Source organism: Leucoraja erinacea, chromosome 34, assembly GCF_028641065.1.
Source record: "Leucoraja erinacea ecotype New England chromosome 34, Leri_hhj_1, whole genome shotgun sequence".
Lineage (NCBI taxonomy): Eukaryota > Metazoa > Chordata > Chondrichthyes > Rajiformes > Rajidae > Leucoraja > Leucoraja erinaceus.
The window spans coordinates 14376238-14391098 of record NC_073410.1 but is presented as its reverse complement, the minus strand read 5'-3'; the positions used below and the strand labels follow the sequence as shown (position 1 = coordinate 14391098).

The 14861-nt window shown below is 48.9% G+C and overlaps 1 protein-coding gene across 1 annotated transcript in view; it reads right to left on the bottom strand.

Annotated features, from left to right (window-relative positions):
- The window catches only part of marchf8 (membrane-associated ring finger (C3HC4) 8), a 49986-nt gene that overhangs the window by 17495 nt on the left and 17630 nt on the right, over window positions 1-14861 (bottom strand). The window contains exon 2 of the mRNA XM_055661907.1: window positions 544-594. Coding sequence (XP_055517882.1) covers window positions 544-594 — 51 coding nt within the window. The remainder of the gene's footprint in view (window positions 1-543; window positions 595-14861) is intronic.

Here is a 14861-nt window from a genome sequence, read left to right as displayed (position 1 = left end):
AGACGAGTAGCTCAATGCCATCATAGTGAACATTTTGCAAATGACACATTTGTTAATGGAGAGGTTACTGTCTGAATGACACCTAAAAAGCCAAACTATCTTGCATGTGCTCAAGCATTGCGATGGAAGGCAATGTGTGCGTGCCTCCTTCCGAGTGAATGTCACCAGCTGCGTTTATTGTGTGGGATCTGTCAAACCGAGAGGCAGACAAGCTTCAGAAACACCAGCCTGTACATTGGTGAGACCCTCATGCAATGACGTTGATGAAATGGCCGTCTGAGTTGGCTGAAAGGCATGAACTGTTTTAAATCGTGACGTATTGTTATCCAGCAAAGACTAACTATCCTGGCTTCAATCCTTGAACGATCAATTCCAATGCAAATAAGGGGTGCAGCTTTTGGCTGGAAAATAAATTGCATGAGCTTTGCAAGGCGAGGCAGCTCTGTAAGCAAAGCAGTTGAGGGTTTATAATAAAATTATTACATTATCTTTACAGCATGCAATACATTCCTTAGGCTGGGCCTGTGTAAAGTCAGCACCTACCTTGGAGATGTTGCTGGAGCGACTATTAGAATGGCCCAGAGGCTTCTCATTCTGCAAGAGAAAGGTAAAGCACGTTACCCTTCCCAACCAAAACAATCCTGATCTAAAATAACTCTGCCGCTAACAAAAGCTTAACCTCCGTAAAGCAAGATTAACGGAAGTCATGAAAAACCAATTTGCTCAGTAACATTTCAGCAAAGGAAGGGAGAGCCAAGAATTAGACAGACTCGGCGCTGACTCTGGCCTGTCACGTCACACAGACCACTGGGTGCCCGATCAAATCATCCGTTTTATCCTCTCCTTATTCCCGTCATCTTCATCCCGGATCTTACCAGTCGCCTACACACACACTCGCAGCAACCTACAAACCCCCATGTTACCGGGATGTGGGAGGAAACAGGAGCATCCGGAGAAAGCCCACACGGACTCGCACGAGAGTACGTACCAACTCCAAACTTGTCCTTTGACCCCTGGCCATCTCCTAGCCTTTGTGCCTCATCAAGCATAGGTGGGCGGCACAGAGATATTGTGGCTGCCTTGCAGTGCCAGAGACTCGGGTTCGAGTTTGCACGTTCTCTCTATGACCTCGTGGGTTTTCTCTGGGTGTTCCGGTTTCCTCCAACATCCCAAAGACGTGCGGGTTTGTAGGTTCTTTGGCTTCTGTAAATGTCCCTAGTTTAGTTTATAAATCCGACACAGAACAGGCCCTTCAACCCACCGTGTCCGCGCTGACCAGGATACCCGTACACTAGCACTATCTTACACACTAGGAACAATTTACAATCTTTACCGGTCAATTAACTGACAAACCTGTACGTCTTTGGAACGTGGGAAGAAACCGGAGCACCCGGAGAAAACCCACGTGGTCACGGGGAGAATGTATACACTCCGTACAGACAGCACCCGTAGTCAGGATTGAACCGGGGGCTCTGTCGGTGTCTCTACCGCTGCACCACCAGTGCGATGGATAGAACTAGTGTACGGGTGATCGTTACCTTGCATGGACCTGGTGAGCCTGTTTTAACCCTGTACCTCTGAACTAGATGAAAATGGGTAGCTCAATGTCAGAGCACCTAGCATGTATTCAAAGGGCCTGCTCTGTCACTGCTGCCAACTTCTGCCAGTTCACACAAGATTCCATCATCAGACACACATTCCACTTCCCTCCCTGTCAGTACTTTGAATGGGATCACTACCTTTGCCATTCATGCCATTGGAATCCATCTGAGGCAACTCCCTACCTGGGCTTCCAAACAGGTGTGATCCATGAAGGCGTGCACTTGCTCAATGGAAGCCTCCCAACACCATACAGCACAGAAACAGGCCCTTCTGCCCAACACATCCACGCCAACCAACATGCCCATCTAAGCTAGTGCTATTTGCCCAAGCATGGCCCATATCCCTCCACACCTTTCCTGTCCATGTACCCATGGATCATACTGCTTTCGGTCAGAAGTCAAGAGTGTTTAATTGTCATATGTACTGAAAACAGAACTAAATTCTCACTCACAGCAGCATAACGGTAGTAAACACAGTAGGGCTATGGCGCCATGTGGCACAGAAACCAGCCCTTCAGCCCAACTTGCCCATGCCGACCAAGATCATACCCCACCTACACTACTCCCACCTGCCTGCCATTTGGCCCATATCCCGATAAACCTTGTGTTTAAGAAGGAACTGCAGATGCTGGAAAATCGAAGGTACATAAAAAAGCTTAAGAAACTCAGCGGGTGCAGCAGCATCTATGGAGCGAAGGAAAAAGGCAACGTTTCGGGCCAAAACCCTTCTTCAGACTGATCGGAGGTGGGGGGGGACGGGGAGAAGAAAGGAAAAAGGAGGAGGAGCTCGAAGGCTGGGGGATGGGGAGGAGACAGCAGGAGGGCTGAGGAAGGGGAGGAGACAGCAAGGACTAACAAAATTGGGAGAATTCAATGTTCATGCCCCCAGGATGCAGACTCCCCAAGCGGAATATGAGGTGCTGTTCCTCCAATTTCCGGTGTTGCTCGCTCTAGCCATGGAGGAGACCCAGGACAGAGAGGTCGGATACGGAGTGGGAGGGGGAGTTGATGTGCTGAACCACTGGGAGGTCAGGTTGGTTATTGCGGACCGAGCAGAGGTGTTCGGCGAAACGATCGCCCAACTCACCGATATACATCTGCTGACATCTAGAGCAGCGGAAGCAATAGATGAGGTTGGAGGAGATGCAGGTAAACCTCTGTCGCACCTGGAACGACTGCTTGGGTCCTTGAATGGAGTCGAGGGGGGAGGTTAAGGGACAAGTGTTGCATTTCTTGCGGTTGCAAGGGAAAGTGCCCGGGGAGGGGGTGGTACGGGAGGGAAGGGAAGAATTGGCAAGGGAGTTATGGAGGGAGCGGTCTTTGCGGAAGGCAGATATGGGGGGAGATGGGAAGATGTGGCGAGTGGTGGGGTCACGTTGGAGATGGCGAAACTGACGGAGGATTACTTGTTGTATGTGACGGCTGGTGGGGTGAAAGGTGAGGACTAGGGGGACTCTGCCCTTGTTGTGAGAGGGGGGGATGGGGAGAGAGAGCAGTGTTGCGGGGTATGGAAGAGACCCTGGTGCGAGCCTCATCTATGGTGGGCGAGGGGAACCCCCGTTCCCTGAAGAATGAGGACATTTCAGATGCCCTGGTGTGGAACGCCTCATCCTGGGAGCAGATGCGGCGTAGACGGAGGAATTGGGAGTAGGGGATGGAGTCCTTACAGGAAGCAGGGTGGGAAGAAGTGTAGTCCAGATAGCCATGGGAGTCAGTAGGTTTATAGTGGATGTCGGTCAGAAGTCTATCACCTGCGATGGAGATAGTGAGGTCAAGGAATGGTAGGGAAGTGTCGGAAATGGTCCAGGTGTATTTGAGTGCCGGATGGAAGTTAGTGGTGAAGTGGATGAAGTCAGTCAGTTGTGTGCGGGTGCAGGAGGTGGCCCCAAAGCAGTCGTCAATGTAGCGGAGGTAGAGGTCGGGGATGGGGCCCTGGTACGTATTGAACAAGGATTGCTCGACATAAGCAACAAAGAGGCAGGCATAGCTGGGGCCCATGCGTGTGCCCATAGCTACACCTTGTAAACCTCCCGATAAACCTTCCCTATTCCTGTGCCTGTCCAGTTGTCAATTAAATGTTTTTATCATGCCTGCCCCAACCACTTGCTCTGGCAGCTTGTTCCATATACCCACTACCCTCTGTGTGGAAATGGTTGCCCCTCAGGTTCCTATTAAATCTATTCCTAATTAAGCCTATGCCCTCTTTGGTTGTTAAAACAAATGTTTGGGCTCTATGAGTAGGTGCTACAGCTCAGGGCCCTCCAGCCATTGCTTACAAATTAGTTACATTTTGCATTAATGACTCATGAACTATTTACTAAGTTGTAAATGAATGATTATTGATGATGTGTTAATGTTAAGTTAATGTTAAGTCATATGTAATAAAATATTGACTTTATAAATATATACATGTCAGAAGTTATACATACACATATTAAATATAATTATATAGGAACCTGAGGAGCAACATTTTCCACACAAAGGGTGGTGGGTGTATGGAACAAGCTGCCAGACAATATAGCTGAAGTCTGACTAGAGTCTGAAGAAGGGTTTCGGCCCGAAACGTTGCCTATTTCCTTTGCTCCATAGATGCTGCTGCACCCGCTGAGTTTCCCCAGCACTTTTGTCTACCTTCGATATTCCAGCATCTGCAGTTCCTTCTTAAACACTATCACATAGATATTTGGACAGGTACATAGATAGGACAGTTTAGAGGGTTGTGGGCCAAACGCAGGCAGCTGGGACATGTTGGTCAGCGTGGACTAAAGGGCCATTTTCGACTCTGTAAGACTCTATGACCAAGTTTTACAGATAATTTGACATATTAAAAGAGTGCTAGCACTGAAGACAGACACAGACGCTCAACACACTGACCACAAAGTAAACAGTAACTGTACAGTGTGAACAACAAAACATTCGGAGCTTGAAGATAAACCACACTGTGCTAAACTTGAACACTAACCTCCGATTCGCAAATAATGGACAAAAACCACAAACGCAATCATTATTTGCCAACTCCAAAGTGCCAACTACATGGTTGACGTTCTTGTGTAGGAAGGAACTGCAGATGCTGATTTAGACCAAAGAAATGTTGGAATAACTCAGCGGGTCAGGCAGCATCTCTGGAGAAAAGGATCAGGTGACGTTTCAGGTCGAGACCCTTCATCAGATTCACACATCCAGATTGAAGAATGGTTCCGACCCAAATCTTCATCGATCCATATTCCCCAGGGATGCTGTCCGACCCGCTGAGTTACTCCGGCTTTTTGTCATAGAGTCATAGAGTGATATAGTGTGGAAACAGGCCCTTCGGCCCAACTTTCCCACACCGGCCAACATGTCCCAGCTAAACCTGTCCCACCTGCCTGCGTTTGGGCCATATCCCTCTAAACCTGTCCTATCAACGTACCTGTCTGTTTCTTAAATGCTGGAATCTTACCAGCCTCAACTACCTCCTCTAGCAGCTTGTTCCATACACCCACCACCCTTTGAGTGAAAAGGTTACCCCTCAGATTCCTATTAAATCTTATCCCCTTCACCTTATGTCCTCTGGTCTTCGATTCCCCAACTCTGGGGCAAGAGTCTCTGTACATCTACCCGATCTATTCCTCTCATAATTTTATACATCTGTCTCTGATTGCGTTCTTGGTTCATTTCAGGCAACACCAGCCGTGGCCAACTACAGGGCCACAGCCAGCATCCTGTAAATGGTGTGGGTGGGCCCAGCAACCTATTAAGTGCATGTCTGTGTTTCTATGCACATACAGGTCGGCTTTCTATGGTTCTTAACGTTTGAACGTTGTTTCCCCTGCCCCTCGCAGAATCCGAAGACACAGCATGGGTAAAGGCCCTTCGGCCCATCCATCGGTCAGCCGTTCACACTAGTTCTATGTTATCCCTCTTTCTCATCCACTCCCGACACACTGGAGGCAATTTACAGGGGACCAATTGACCCACAATCCTGCATATCTTTCGGATGTGGGAGGAAACCGGAGCACCCAGAGGAAACCCACGCAGTCACTTGGAGAACGTTCAATCTCCATCAACTAAGGTCGGGATTGAAGCCGGGTCTCTGGCGCTGCGAGGCCAGCTGTCGCACTGTGCAGCCCAAATACATCTATTGTACTTGAGTTTGACCTGATTTATCTATGTAAAAACGTCTTTGGAATATGGGAGCAGCCACAGGAGAGCATGCAAACTCCGTGCAGACAGCAACCGAGGCCAGGATCGAACTGGGGACTCTGACTCTGTGGGGCAGCAGCTCTACCAGCTGCATCTTGTCCTGTGTACCCTTGGAATGTTGTCTGATATAAACTGCACACCATTCTCTGATATCCACCATTTTAAGTCACACAAGCCTAACCACTGCCCTACCTTAGCAAACTACTGTGGATGTGGTATAAGATTGCAATACATACTTCAGCATGCAATTATGGACTGGTCATCTAGTATCACTGAAAATTTATGCCATTATGGTTTGTTGTACATTCACTTCTGCAGTTGCTTTCAGGTGCCTGTAACGATGCAGCAAGCAAGAATTTATTTGTTCTGAGCGCAATGCATACGACAATAAACTGAATGGTCCTGACCCGAAACACCACCTATACATGTTCTCCAGAGATGCTGTCTGACCCGCTGAGTTACTCCAGCACTTTATGACTTTTTTTGACACACTTGATTCAATATTTCAGCATGGAGGATCCTCTGTGATTATCAATTGTGCCAAGAAATCCCACAGTCCATGAAGAATTACAAGGATGACTTCACTAAGATTTTTAGGGTAATAAAAAACATATTTTCTCTTTGGTGCTTGTGCAATAAAAGGCTGGTTGCTGCAAATTAGGAAATCCAGCAAGCAAATTCCGCATCGTAAAGCAACATTTTTTATTTTTTTTAAACGTTGATTTTATTTTCCCACCCAGAATCTCGAAGCTCTGAATTTCAAAGCTGCGACTTTAATATAACGGAGCAGCAAACACGATTCAATTGGAGTGAGAAAATCTTGACAACAATTATTTTTAAAAATTCTTCACATGGTTAAATTATTATTAGGGAAAGTGCAGCCACTAGCCAGCGACATACGACAAGCTGCTAACAGTCTGCCACAGGAAACCAGCGGGTCAAGCTGATTCTATGATGAGGGGAGAGGAATTGGCAACATTTCACTGTGAGACCCATAGAACAGAATAGTACAGCATGGGACAGGCCATTTGGCCTACAATATCCATGCCACATTAACCAATTCTCCTCTGCCTGCACGTGATCCATGTCTCTCCCTTCCTGGCATATCCATGTGCCTATCCAAAAGCCTCCCAAGTACCAATAGGCAATAGGTGCAGGAGTAGGCCATTTGGCCCTTCGAGTCAGCACCGCCATTCAATGTGACCCCGTTCCTGCCTTCTCTCCATATCCGCTATTTTTAAGAGCCCTATCTAGCTCTCTCTTGAAAGCATCCAGAGAACCTGCCTCCACCGCCCTCTAAGGCAGAGAATTTCACAGACTCACCACTCTCTGTGAGAAAAAGTGTTTCCTTGTCTCCGTTCTAAATGGCTTACTCCTTATTCTTAAACTGTGGCCCCTGGTTCTGGACTCTCCCAACATCGGGAACATGTTTCCTGCCTCTAGCGTGTCCAAGCCCCGAACAATCTTATATGTTTCAATGAGATGCCCTCTCATCCTTCTAAACTCCAGAGTGTACAAGCCACTATCTTTAGTTTAGTTTATTGTCACCTGTGCCGAGGAACAGTGAAAATTTTCTGTCACGTGCTATCCAGTCAGCAGAAAGACAACACATGATTACCAGTGAACCATCTAGTGTGCAGATACATGATAAGGGAATAACGTTTAGTGCTAGGTAAAGCCAGCAAAGTCCGATCAAGGATAGTCCGAGGGTCGCCTAAGAAGTAGTTCAGCACTGCTCTCTGGCTGTGGTAGGTTGATTCAGTGGCTTGCTAACAGCTGGGAAGAAACTATTGCATCTGCCTCCACCATCACCCCTGGCAGCACAGACTACTTACTCTGCAAAATGAAATCTCGTTTACACAGTGAATGGTAGTGCTCTGGGAAGTGTAGAGCAGAGGGCTCTAGGAGTGCAGGTACATAGATCCATCAAGGTGGTGTCACAGGTAGATGGGCCAGTCAAAAAGCCTTCTGACCCATATCAGTCGGAATATTGAGTATAGAAGTTGGGAGGCCATGTTGCAGCAGGTTGTATAAGGATGTATTTAGTGACCAATTCCGGGAGCAACGTTATAGGAAAGATATTGTTCAGTTGGAAAGGACGCAGAGAAAATTTGCAAGGATGTTGCCAGGACTCAAGGGTCTGAGCTGTAGGGAAAGGTTGAGCAGGCTCTATTCCCTGGAGCACAGGATGATGAGGGGTGATCTTACAGAGATGTATAAAATCATGAGAGGAATAGATCGGGTAGACACACAGAGTTTCTTGTCCAAAGCAGGGGGGTCGAGAACCAGAGGGTATAGGTTTACGGTGAAGGGGAAAGATTGTATAGGAATCTGAGGGGTAACGTTTTCACACAAAGGGTGGTGGGTGCGTGCAAAGAGCTGCCGGAGGAGGTAGTTGAGGCAGGATCGATTGCAATGTATAAGAAGCAATTAGACAGGTTCATGGATAGGACAGATTTAGAGGGATATGGGCCAAACGCAGGCAGGTGGGACTAGTGTAGAATGGATCTCATGGTACCACGATTCAATGGAGCAAGTCTGTGTCGTTGTTCCTTCGCAAGGGAGACACAGGAGGGATTCTGCTCCCCAGCACCATCCCCTGGTTTTGGGAACCGGTGTTTATGGGTTCACCATGCAACCCAGCAACACAGAAACCAGCCACTCCACCCCAACCTATTCCCAATTTGGCTTGCAGTTGAAGATTGGCAATCCTAACTAGTTCAGACCCGGAGAAACCACAAGCCCAAAACATCCTGGCAAATCCCACCACTCTCTTCCCGTCCCAGTCCCAAAATGAAGACAATGATTCACCAGTGAGGTGGCCTTTTACTCGTGTCGACGTGGCCCACACCAGCAGTGATGCCAAAAAGATTACCATCTAGGTTCATTAGCCAAATATGCAGTCAAATACACAAGAGACAAACTCAAAACATGCTACGCCCTCTTTATTAAAGGGCTTTTCACTGAACTTTCTGTTAACACCTTTGCAGTCCTGAGCCCTGTCAACTCTGCTGCACAACACAGAGCAGCCTTGGAACGATACGTACAGTGCCATTACAAAAGGAACCCCGCACACCTACCATTCATGTGAATGTAATCTGAATCTGGAGCAGGCCACCAGGGAGTTCATGTATGCATGCAATAGTTGCTAAGCGACTGCAAATCCCGGGAGCAGTCATGAAAGATCACTATATGAGCACCACAACTTGCTAACAGGTTGGGATAACTCCGGCCCCTGCTTGCCCCCAAAGACCGGGAATTAAAGAGCAGGGTGGGGGTGTCAGTGGCGGCAGACGATGGACAAAGGGCCGCTCAGAAGAACCGGGGGCATTACCCTCAAGATCAGCTGCGGGAGGCAGCCCCAGGGCACAAAGGTTGAAGTCGGACAGGCGAGGAGAAAGGCAACAGTTTGCGGGGCAACTGGACAGAGGCGACGGCTGCAACAGGCCTTTATGGCCAGCTGAGGTCGGAACTGTGAGAATAGTGCCACATCACCCATCCTTTTTCTCCAGAGACTCTGCCTGGTCCGCTGAGTTACTCCAGCATTTTGTGTCCATCTTCGATGTAAACCAGCGTCTGCAGTTCCTTCGTACAAATGCTGCTTGGCCCGCTGAGTTACTCCAGCACTGTCTCCACCTTTGGTTAGTGGGATATGGACCAAAAGCAGGCAGGTGGGACCAGTGCAGTTTGGACATGTTGGTCTGTGTGGGGAAGTTGAGCCGAAGGGCCTGGTGTAAAGACTCTATAACTAAACCAGCATTTGCAGTTCTGTGTTTCGACTTAAGGTTTAGTCACCTCTTTAACACAGGAAAAGCAGGATGTAATTTACAATGCACCAATTCCAATGAACAGCAGTGGTGTATGGAACAGACGACCTGCTTCAGCCTTGGTGGTTGCTGGGTAGAAATCAGGCAGGGCATCAGCTGAACGCTTTGATATCGAGCAGCAGGATTTTCTTCACCCACTGAGAAGCATACTGAGCCCCAGTCGCCCCTTCACAATAACAAAGGGAATGACAAGTCATCAGCACATGTACTCAGGTCCAACAGACAGCAATAGACAATAGACAATAGGTGCAGGAGTAGGCCATTCGGCCCTTCGAGCCAGCACCGCCATTCAATGTGATCATGGCTGATCATCCCCAATCAGTACCCCGTTCCTGCCTTCTCCCCATATCCCCTGACTCCGCTATTTTTAAGAGGTTCATCTAGCTCTCTCTTGAAAGCATCCAGAGAACCGGCCTCCACCGCCCTCTGAGGCAGAGAATTCCACAGACTCACCACTCTCTGTGAGAAAAAGTGTTTCTTCGTCTCCGTTCTAAACTCCTCAGAGCAGAGTTGCTGCGGTAGGATAAATAGTAAGAAACACGCCTTCATGGTACAGCTGTCTAAAACCAGAGGGCATGGGTTTAAAGTGAGGCGTAAGAGGGTTAGTGGAGATCTGAGGAAGTATTCTTTCAAACGGAGAGCAATTGCACTCTGAATTGTGCCTTCAGCTTTGTTTAGAGACACATCATGGAAACAGGCCCTTTGGCCCACCAAGTCTGTGCCGACCAGGGACACTAACCAACACACACAAGGGACAATTTAACCGAAGACAATGAACCAACAAACCTGTACGTCTTTCGAGTGTGGGGGGGGAACCAGAGCACCCGGAGAAAAGCCACACAAGTCATGGGGAGAACGTACAAACTCCGTAGAGACAGCACCCATATTCTGGGTTTCTGGCGATGTAAGGCAGCAATTCTACCGTTGCATCACCGTGCCATTCCAATTTTGGGGGGATGGGGGTGGTCACAAGCTAGTACTCTCACATCATTTGAAAAACATATTGAATCGCCAAGGCTTAAACAGCTACATACCAAGTGCCGGTAAACAGGATAGAACATAAATAAGACCCAAACACATCGGAGCAGAATTAGGCCATTCGGCCCAGAGTCTACTCCACCATTCAATCATGGCTGATCTATTTTTCATCCCAATCACATTCTCCTGCCTTTTCCCGGTAACCTTTGACGCCCTCCTAAATCAAGAACCTATCAATCTCCGCTTTAATAAACCCCAATGACTTGGCCTCCACAGCTGCCTGTGGTTGTGAATTCCACAGATTCACCGCCCCTAGCTAATGAAATTCCTCAACTCCATTCTAAAGATACATTCTTTGATTCTGAGGCTGTGCCCTCAGCTTCTTGACTCCCCCATTACTGACAACGTCCTTCCCACCTCCACACTGTCTAGTAGCTAGCTAGGTAGTCAATGGGTGGCATGGAGGTAGAGGGATGAAGGGCCTGTTTCTGTGTTTATTTTAGTTTAGAGATACAGCGCGGAAACAGGCCCATCGGCCCACCGAGCCCGCATTGACTGGCAATCCCCAAACATTAACACAATCCTACACACATTAGGGACAATTTACACTTATACCAAGCCAATTAACCTACAAACCTGTACGTCTTTGGAGTGTGGGAGGATACCGAAGATCTCGGGGGAAAAAAACCCACGCGGTCACGGGGAGAACATACAAATTCCATACAGACAAGCACCCATAGTGGGAATCGAACCCGGGTCTCCGCCGCTGCAAGGGCTGGGAGGCAACAACTTCTACCGCTGTGCCACCGTGCCGCCCTTGTTTCTCTGATGGCGAGAGATCCATCCTTTTCCCCACCCACCTCAGATTCAGATTCAGATTCAGATTCAATTTTAATTGTCATTGTCAGTGTACAGTACAGAGACAACGAAATGCATTTAGCATCTCCTTTGAAGAGCGACATAGCAAACGATTTTGAATTAAAAAAAAAATAATAATAAGTGTCCGGGGGGGGGGGGGTGATTGGCAGTCACCGAGGTTCGTTGTTTAGTAGAGTGACAGCGGCCGGAGTGACAGCGGCCGGAAAGAAGCTGTTCCTCGACCTGCTGGTTCGGCAACGGAGAGACCTGTAGCGCCTCCCGGATGGTAGGAGGGTAAACAGTCCATGGTTGGGGTGAGAGCAGTCCTTGGCGATACTGAGCGCCCTCCGCAGACAGCGCTTGCTTTGGACAGACTCAATGGAGGGGAGCGTGGAACCGGTGATGCGTTGGGCAATTTTCACCACCCTCTGCAATGCCTTCCGGTCGGAGACAGAGCAGTTGCCATACCATACTGTGATGCAGTTGGTAAGGATGCTCTCGATGGTGCAGCGGTAGAAGTTCACCAGGATCTGAGGAGACAGATGGACCTTCTTCAGTCTTCTCAGGAAGAAAAGACGCTGATGAGCCTTCTTGATCAGAGTAGAGGTATTGTGGGTCCAAGAGAGGTCATCGGAGATGTTGACTCCCAGGAACCTGAAGCTAGAAACACGTTCCACCTCCGTCCCGTTAATGTGGATGGGGGTGTGCGTGCCGCCTCTGGACTTCCTGAAGTCTACAATGAGCTCCTTGGTCTTCTTGGAGTTAAGGGCCAGGTTGTTGTCAGCGCACCATGCTGCTAAGTGCTGGACCTCCTCCCTGTAGGCCAGCTCATCGTTGTTGCTGATGAGGCCAATCACCGTTGTATCATCTGCATACTTGATGATGGTGTTAGTACCATGTACAGGTGTGCAGTCATAGGTGAAGAGGGGGTAGAGGAGGGGGCTCAGCACACAGCCCTGAGGAACGCCGGTGTTCAGGGTGAGGGTTGAAGAGGTGTGCTTGTCTAACCTCACAGACTGGGGTCTGTTGGTTAGAAAGTCCAGTATCCAGTTGCAGAGGGAGGGGTCGATGCCCAGGTTACCGAGTTTGGTGATCAGTTTTGATGGAATAATGGTGTTGAATGCTGAGCTGTAATCGATGAACAGCATTCTTACATAAGTGTCTCTGTTGTCAAGGTGGGAGAGGGCGGAGTGAAGTGCCGTTGAGATGGCATCCTCCGTACTCCTGTTCTTGCGATAGGCAAACTGATAGGGATCCAGTGTGGGGGGTAGGCAGCTTTTGAGGTGTGCCAGGACCAGCCTCTCGAAGCACTTGGTGATGATGGGGGTAAGTGCAACTGGGCGGAAGTCGTTGAGGCTTGCCGCAGTGGAGTGTTTTGGCACTGGCACGATGGAGGTGGCTTTAAGGCAAGTGGGGACAACTGCTTGGGCAAGTGACAGGTTGAAGATGTCAGTCCAGACGTCTGTCAGCTGCGCAGCACAGGCACTGAGCACGCGCCCGGGGATGCCGTCAGGGCCAGCAGCCTTACGTGCATTAGTCCTACTCAGTGCCACGTACACGTCGTAGGGGGTGAGTGTGAGGGGTTGGTGATCGGCAGGTAGCACAGCCTTGATGGCTGTCTCTAGATTGTCCCTGTCGAAGCGGCCATAGAAGTGATTCAGCTCCTCAAGGAAGGAGGCGTCGCTGGATGTGGGGGTGATGTTGGAGGGTCTGTAGTCCGTGATGGCCTGGATGCCTTGCCACATGCGTCGGGGGTCGGAGTTGTTGTTGAAGTGCTCCTCAATCCTGAGCTTATGGCAGTGCTTGGCCTTCCTGATGCCCCTCTTCAGGTTAGCCCTGGATGAACTGTAGGCTCGAGCATCGCCTGACCTGAAAGTGGTGTCCCGTGCTTTCAGCAGTAGCCTGACCTCGCTGTTCATCCATGGCTTCTGATTCGGGTATATGGTCACCTGTTTGAGGGAGGTGACACTATTGATGGTGGAGTTTATAAAGTCCAGAACAGAGGATGTATAGGAATCAATGTCCGTGTGAGAGTCAAGGGTGGCCTGGGCTGCAAACGCCTTCCAGTCAGTGTTTCCAAAACACTGCTGAAGTGTGAAGTCCGCTTCCTCTGACCAGACTTTAACTGTCCTTACAGTTGGTTTAACCCGTCTGATGAGTGGGGAGTACTTAGGGAGCAGGAACAATGAGACGTGATCAGACTGACCAAGGGGCTTTGATCACAGGGAGCAGGAACTTCCGAAGATAGAGAAGGGGAGGAAGAAGGGAGAGGAGGAAGGGGGAGGAGAAAGGAAGAGGGGAAAGGAAGGAAAGGAAGGGGGGGGGGGGGGGAGGGAGGGGGGGGGTGATTTTTCAGACGAACCAAGGGGGGGGGGGATGGCTTTTTGTAAGCTTCAGCCATGCTCCCCTCTCATCATGCCCCCCCCCCCCCTGCTCCCTCTCTCTCCCGCCACCCCATTCCCACAATCTCCATTTTCCTTTTCACAGTTCAGAAAAACTGTTAAACAATTGTTTTAATACTGTGACTAAAACTGCAATTAAAATGCACTAAATTTTTAATTGCCCAATTAACGGCAAATGTTTCAATCGCACGACAGTCCTAATCATAACTTAACGAATTGATAACATATTATAATGTTCTAGTGCAGATTTCAGATAATAAACAGGGAAATAAATATGTTGCAGCAATTAACAACTGTAAATTTAGTCAAAAGGGGAGAAAAAGTATGTGTTAGGTTGAGGAAGCAAATATCGTACAGGGCAGAATCAGAGTGGCTAAAACAGGGACAACACAGGTTCACCAAGATATTACCTGGATGTGGGCCAAACCGGATTAACTTAGATGAACAGCATGGACAAGTTGGGCTGAGGGGTCTGTTTCCATGCTGTACAATTCACGCCCTATGCACTAACTGACTGCCTCACTTCGGCTTAGTTTAGAGACCCAGCCTTTAGCCTACTGAGTCCGCACCGACCAGCAATCCCTGCACATTAACACTATCCTACACACACTAGGGACAAGTTTACATTTATACCAAGCCAATTAACCTGCAAACCTGTACATCTTTTGAGTCTGGGCGAAAACCGAAGATCTTGGAGAAAACCCACGCGGGTCACGGGAGAACGTACAAACTCCGTACAGACAAGCACCGGTAATCAGGATGGAACATGGGTCTGCGGCGCTGTGATGCAGTAGCTCTACCTCAACACCACCGTGCCGTCTCCCGTCCATAAATAGAGACCCCCACTTCGGTACAAATATTTTGGCTGCAGGATGCCCTGGGGCGCTCTGAAGAGGCTGAAAACCTTTCTCTCCCAAAGGTTGATGAGAAGGAGATATCTCCACAGCCACCTGGAAAGGATGCCACTTGTAATCAGTCAAAACATTGTTCCTTTGAGGCGGACATAATCCTGT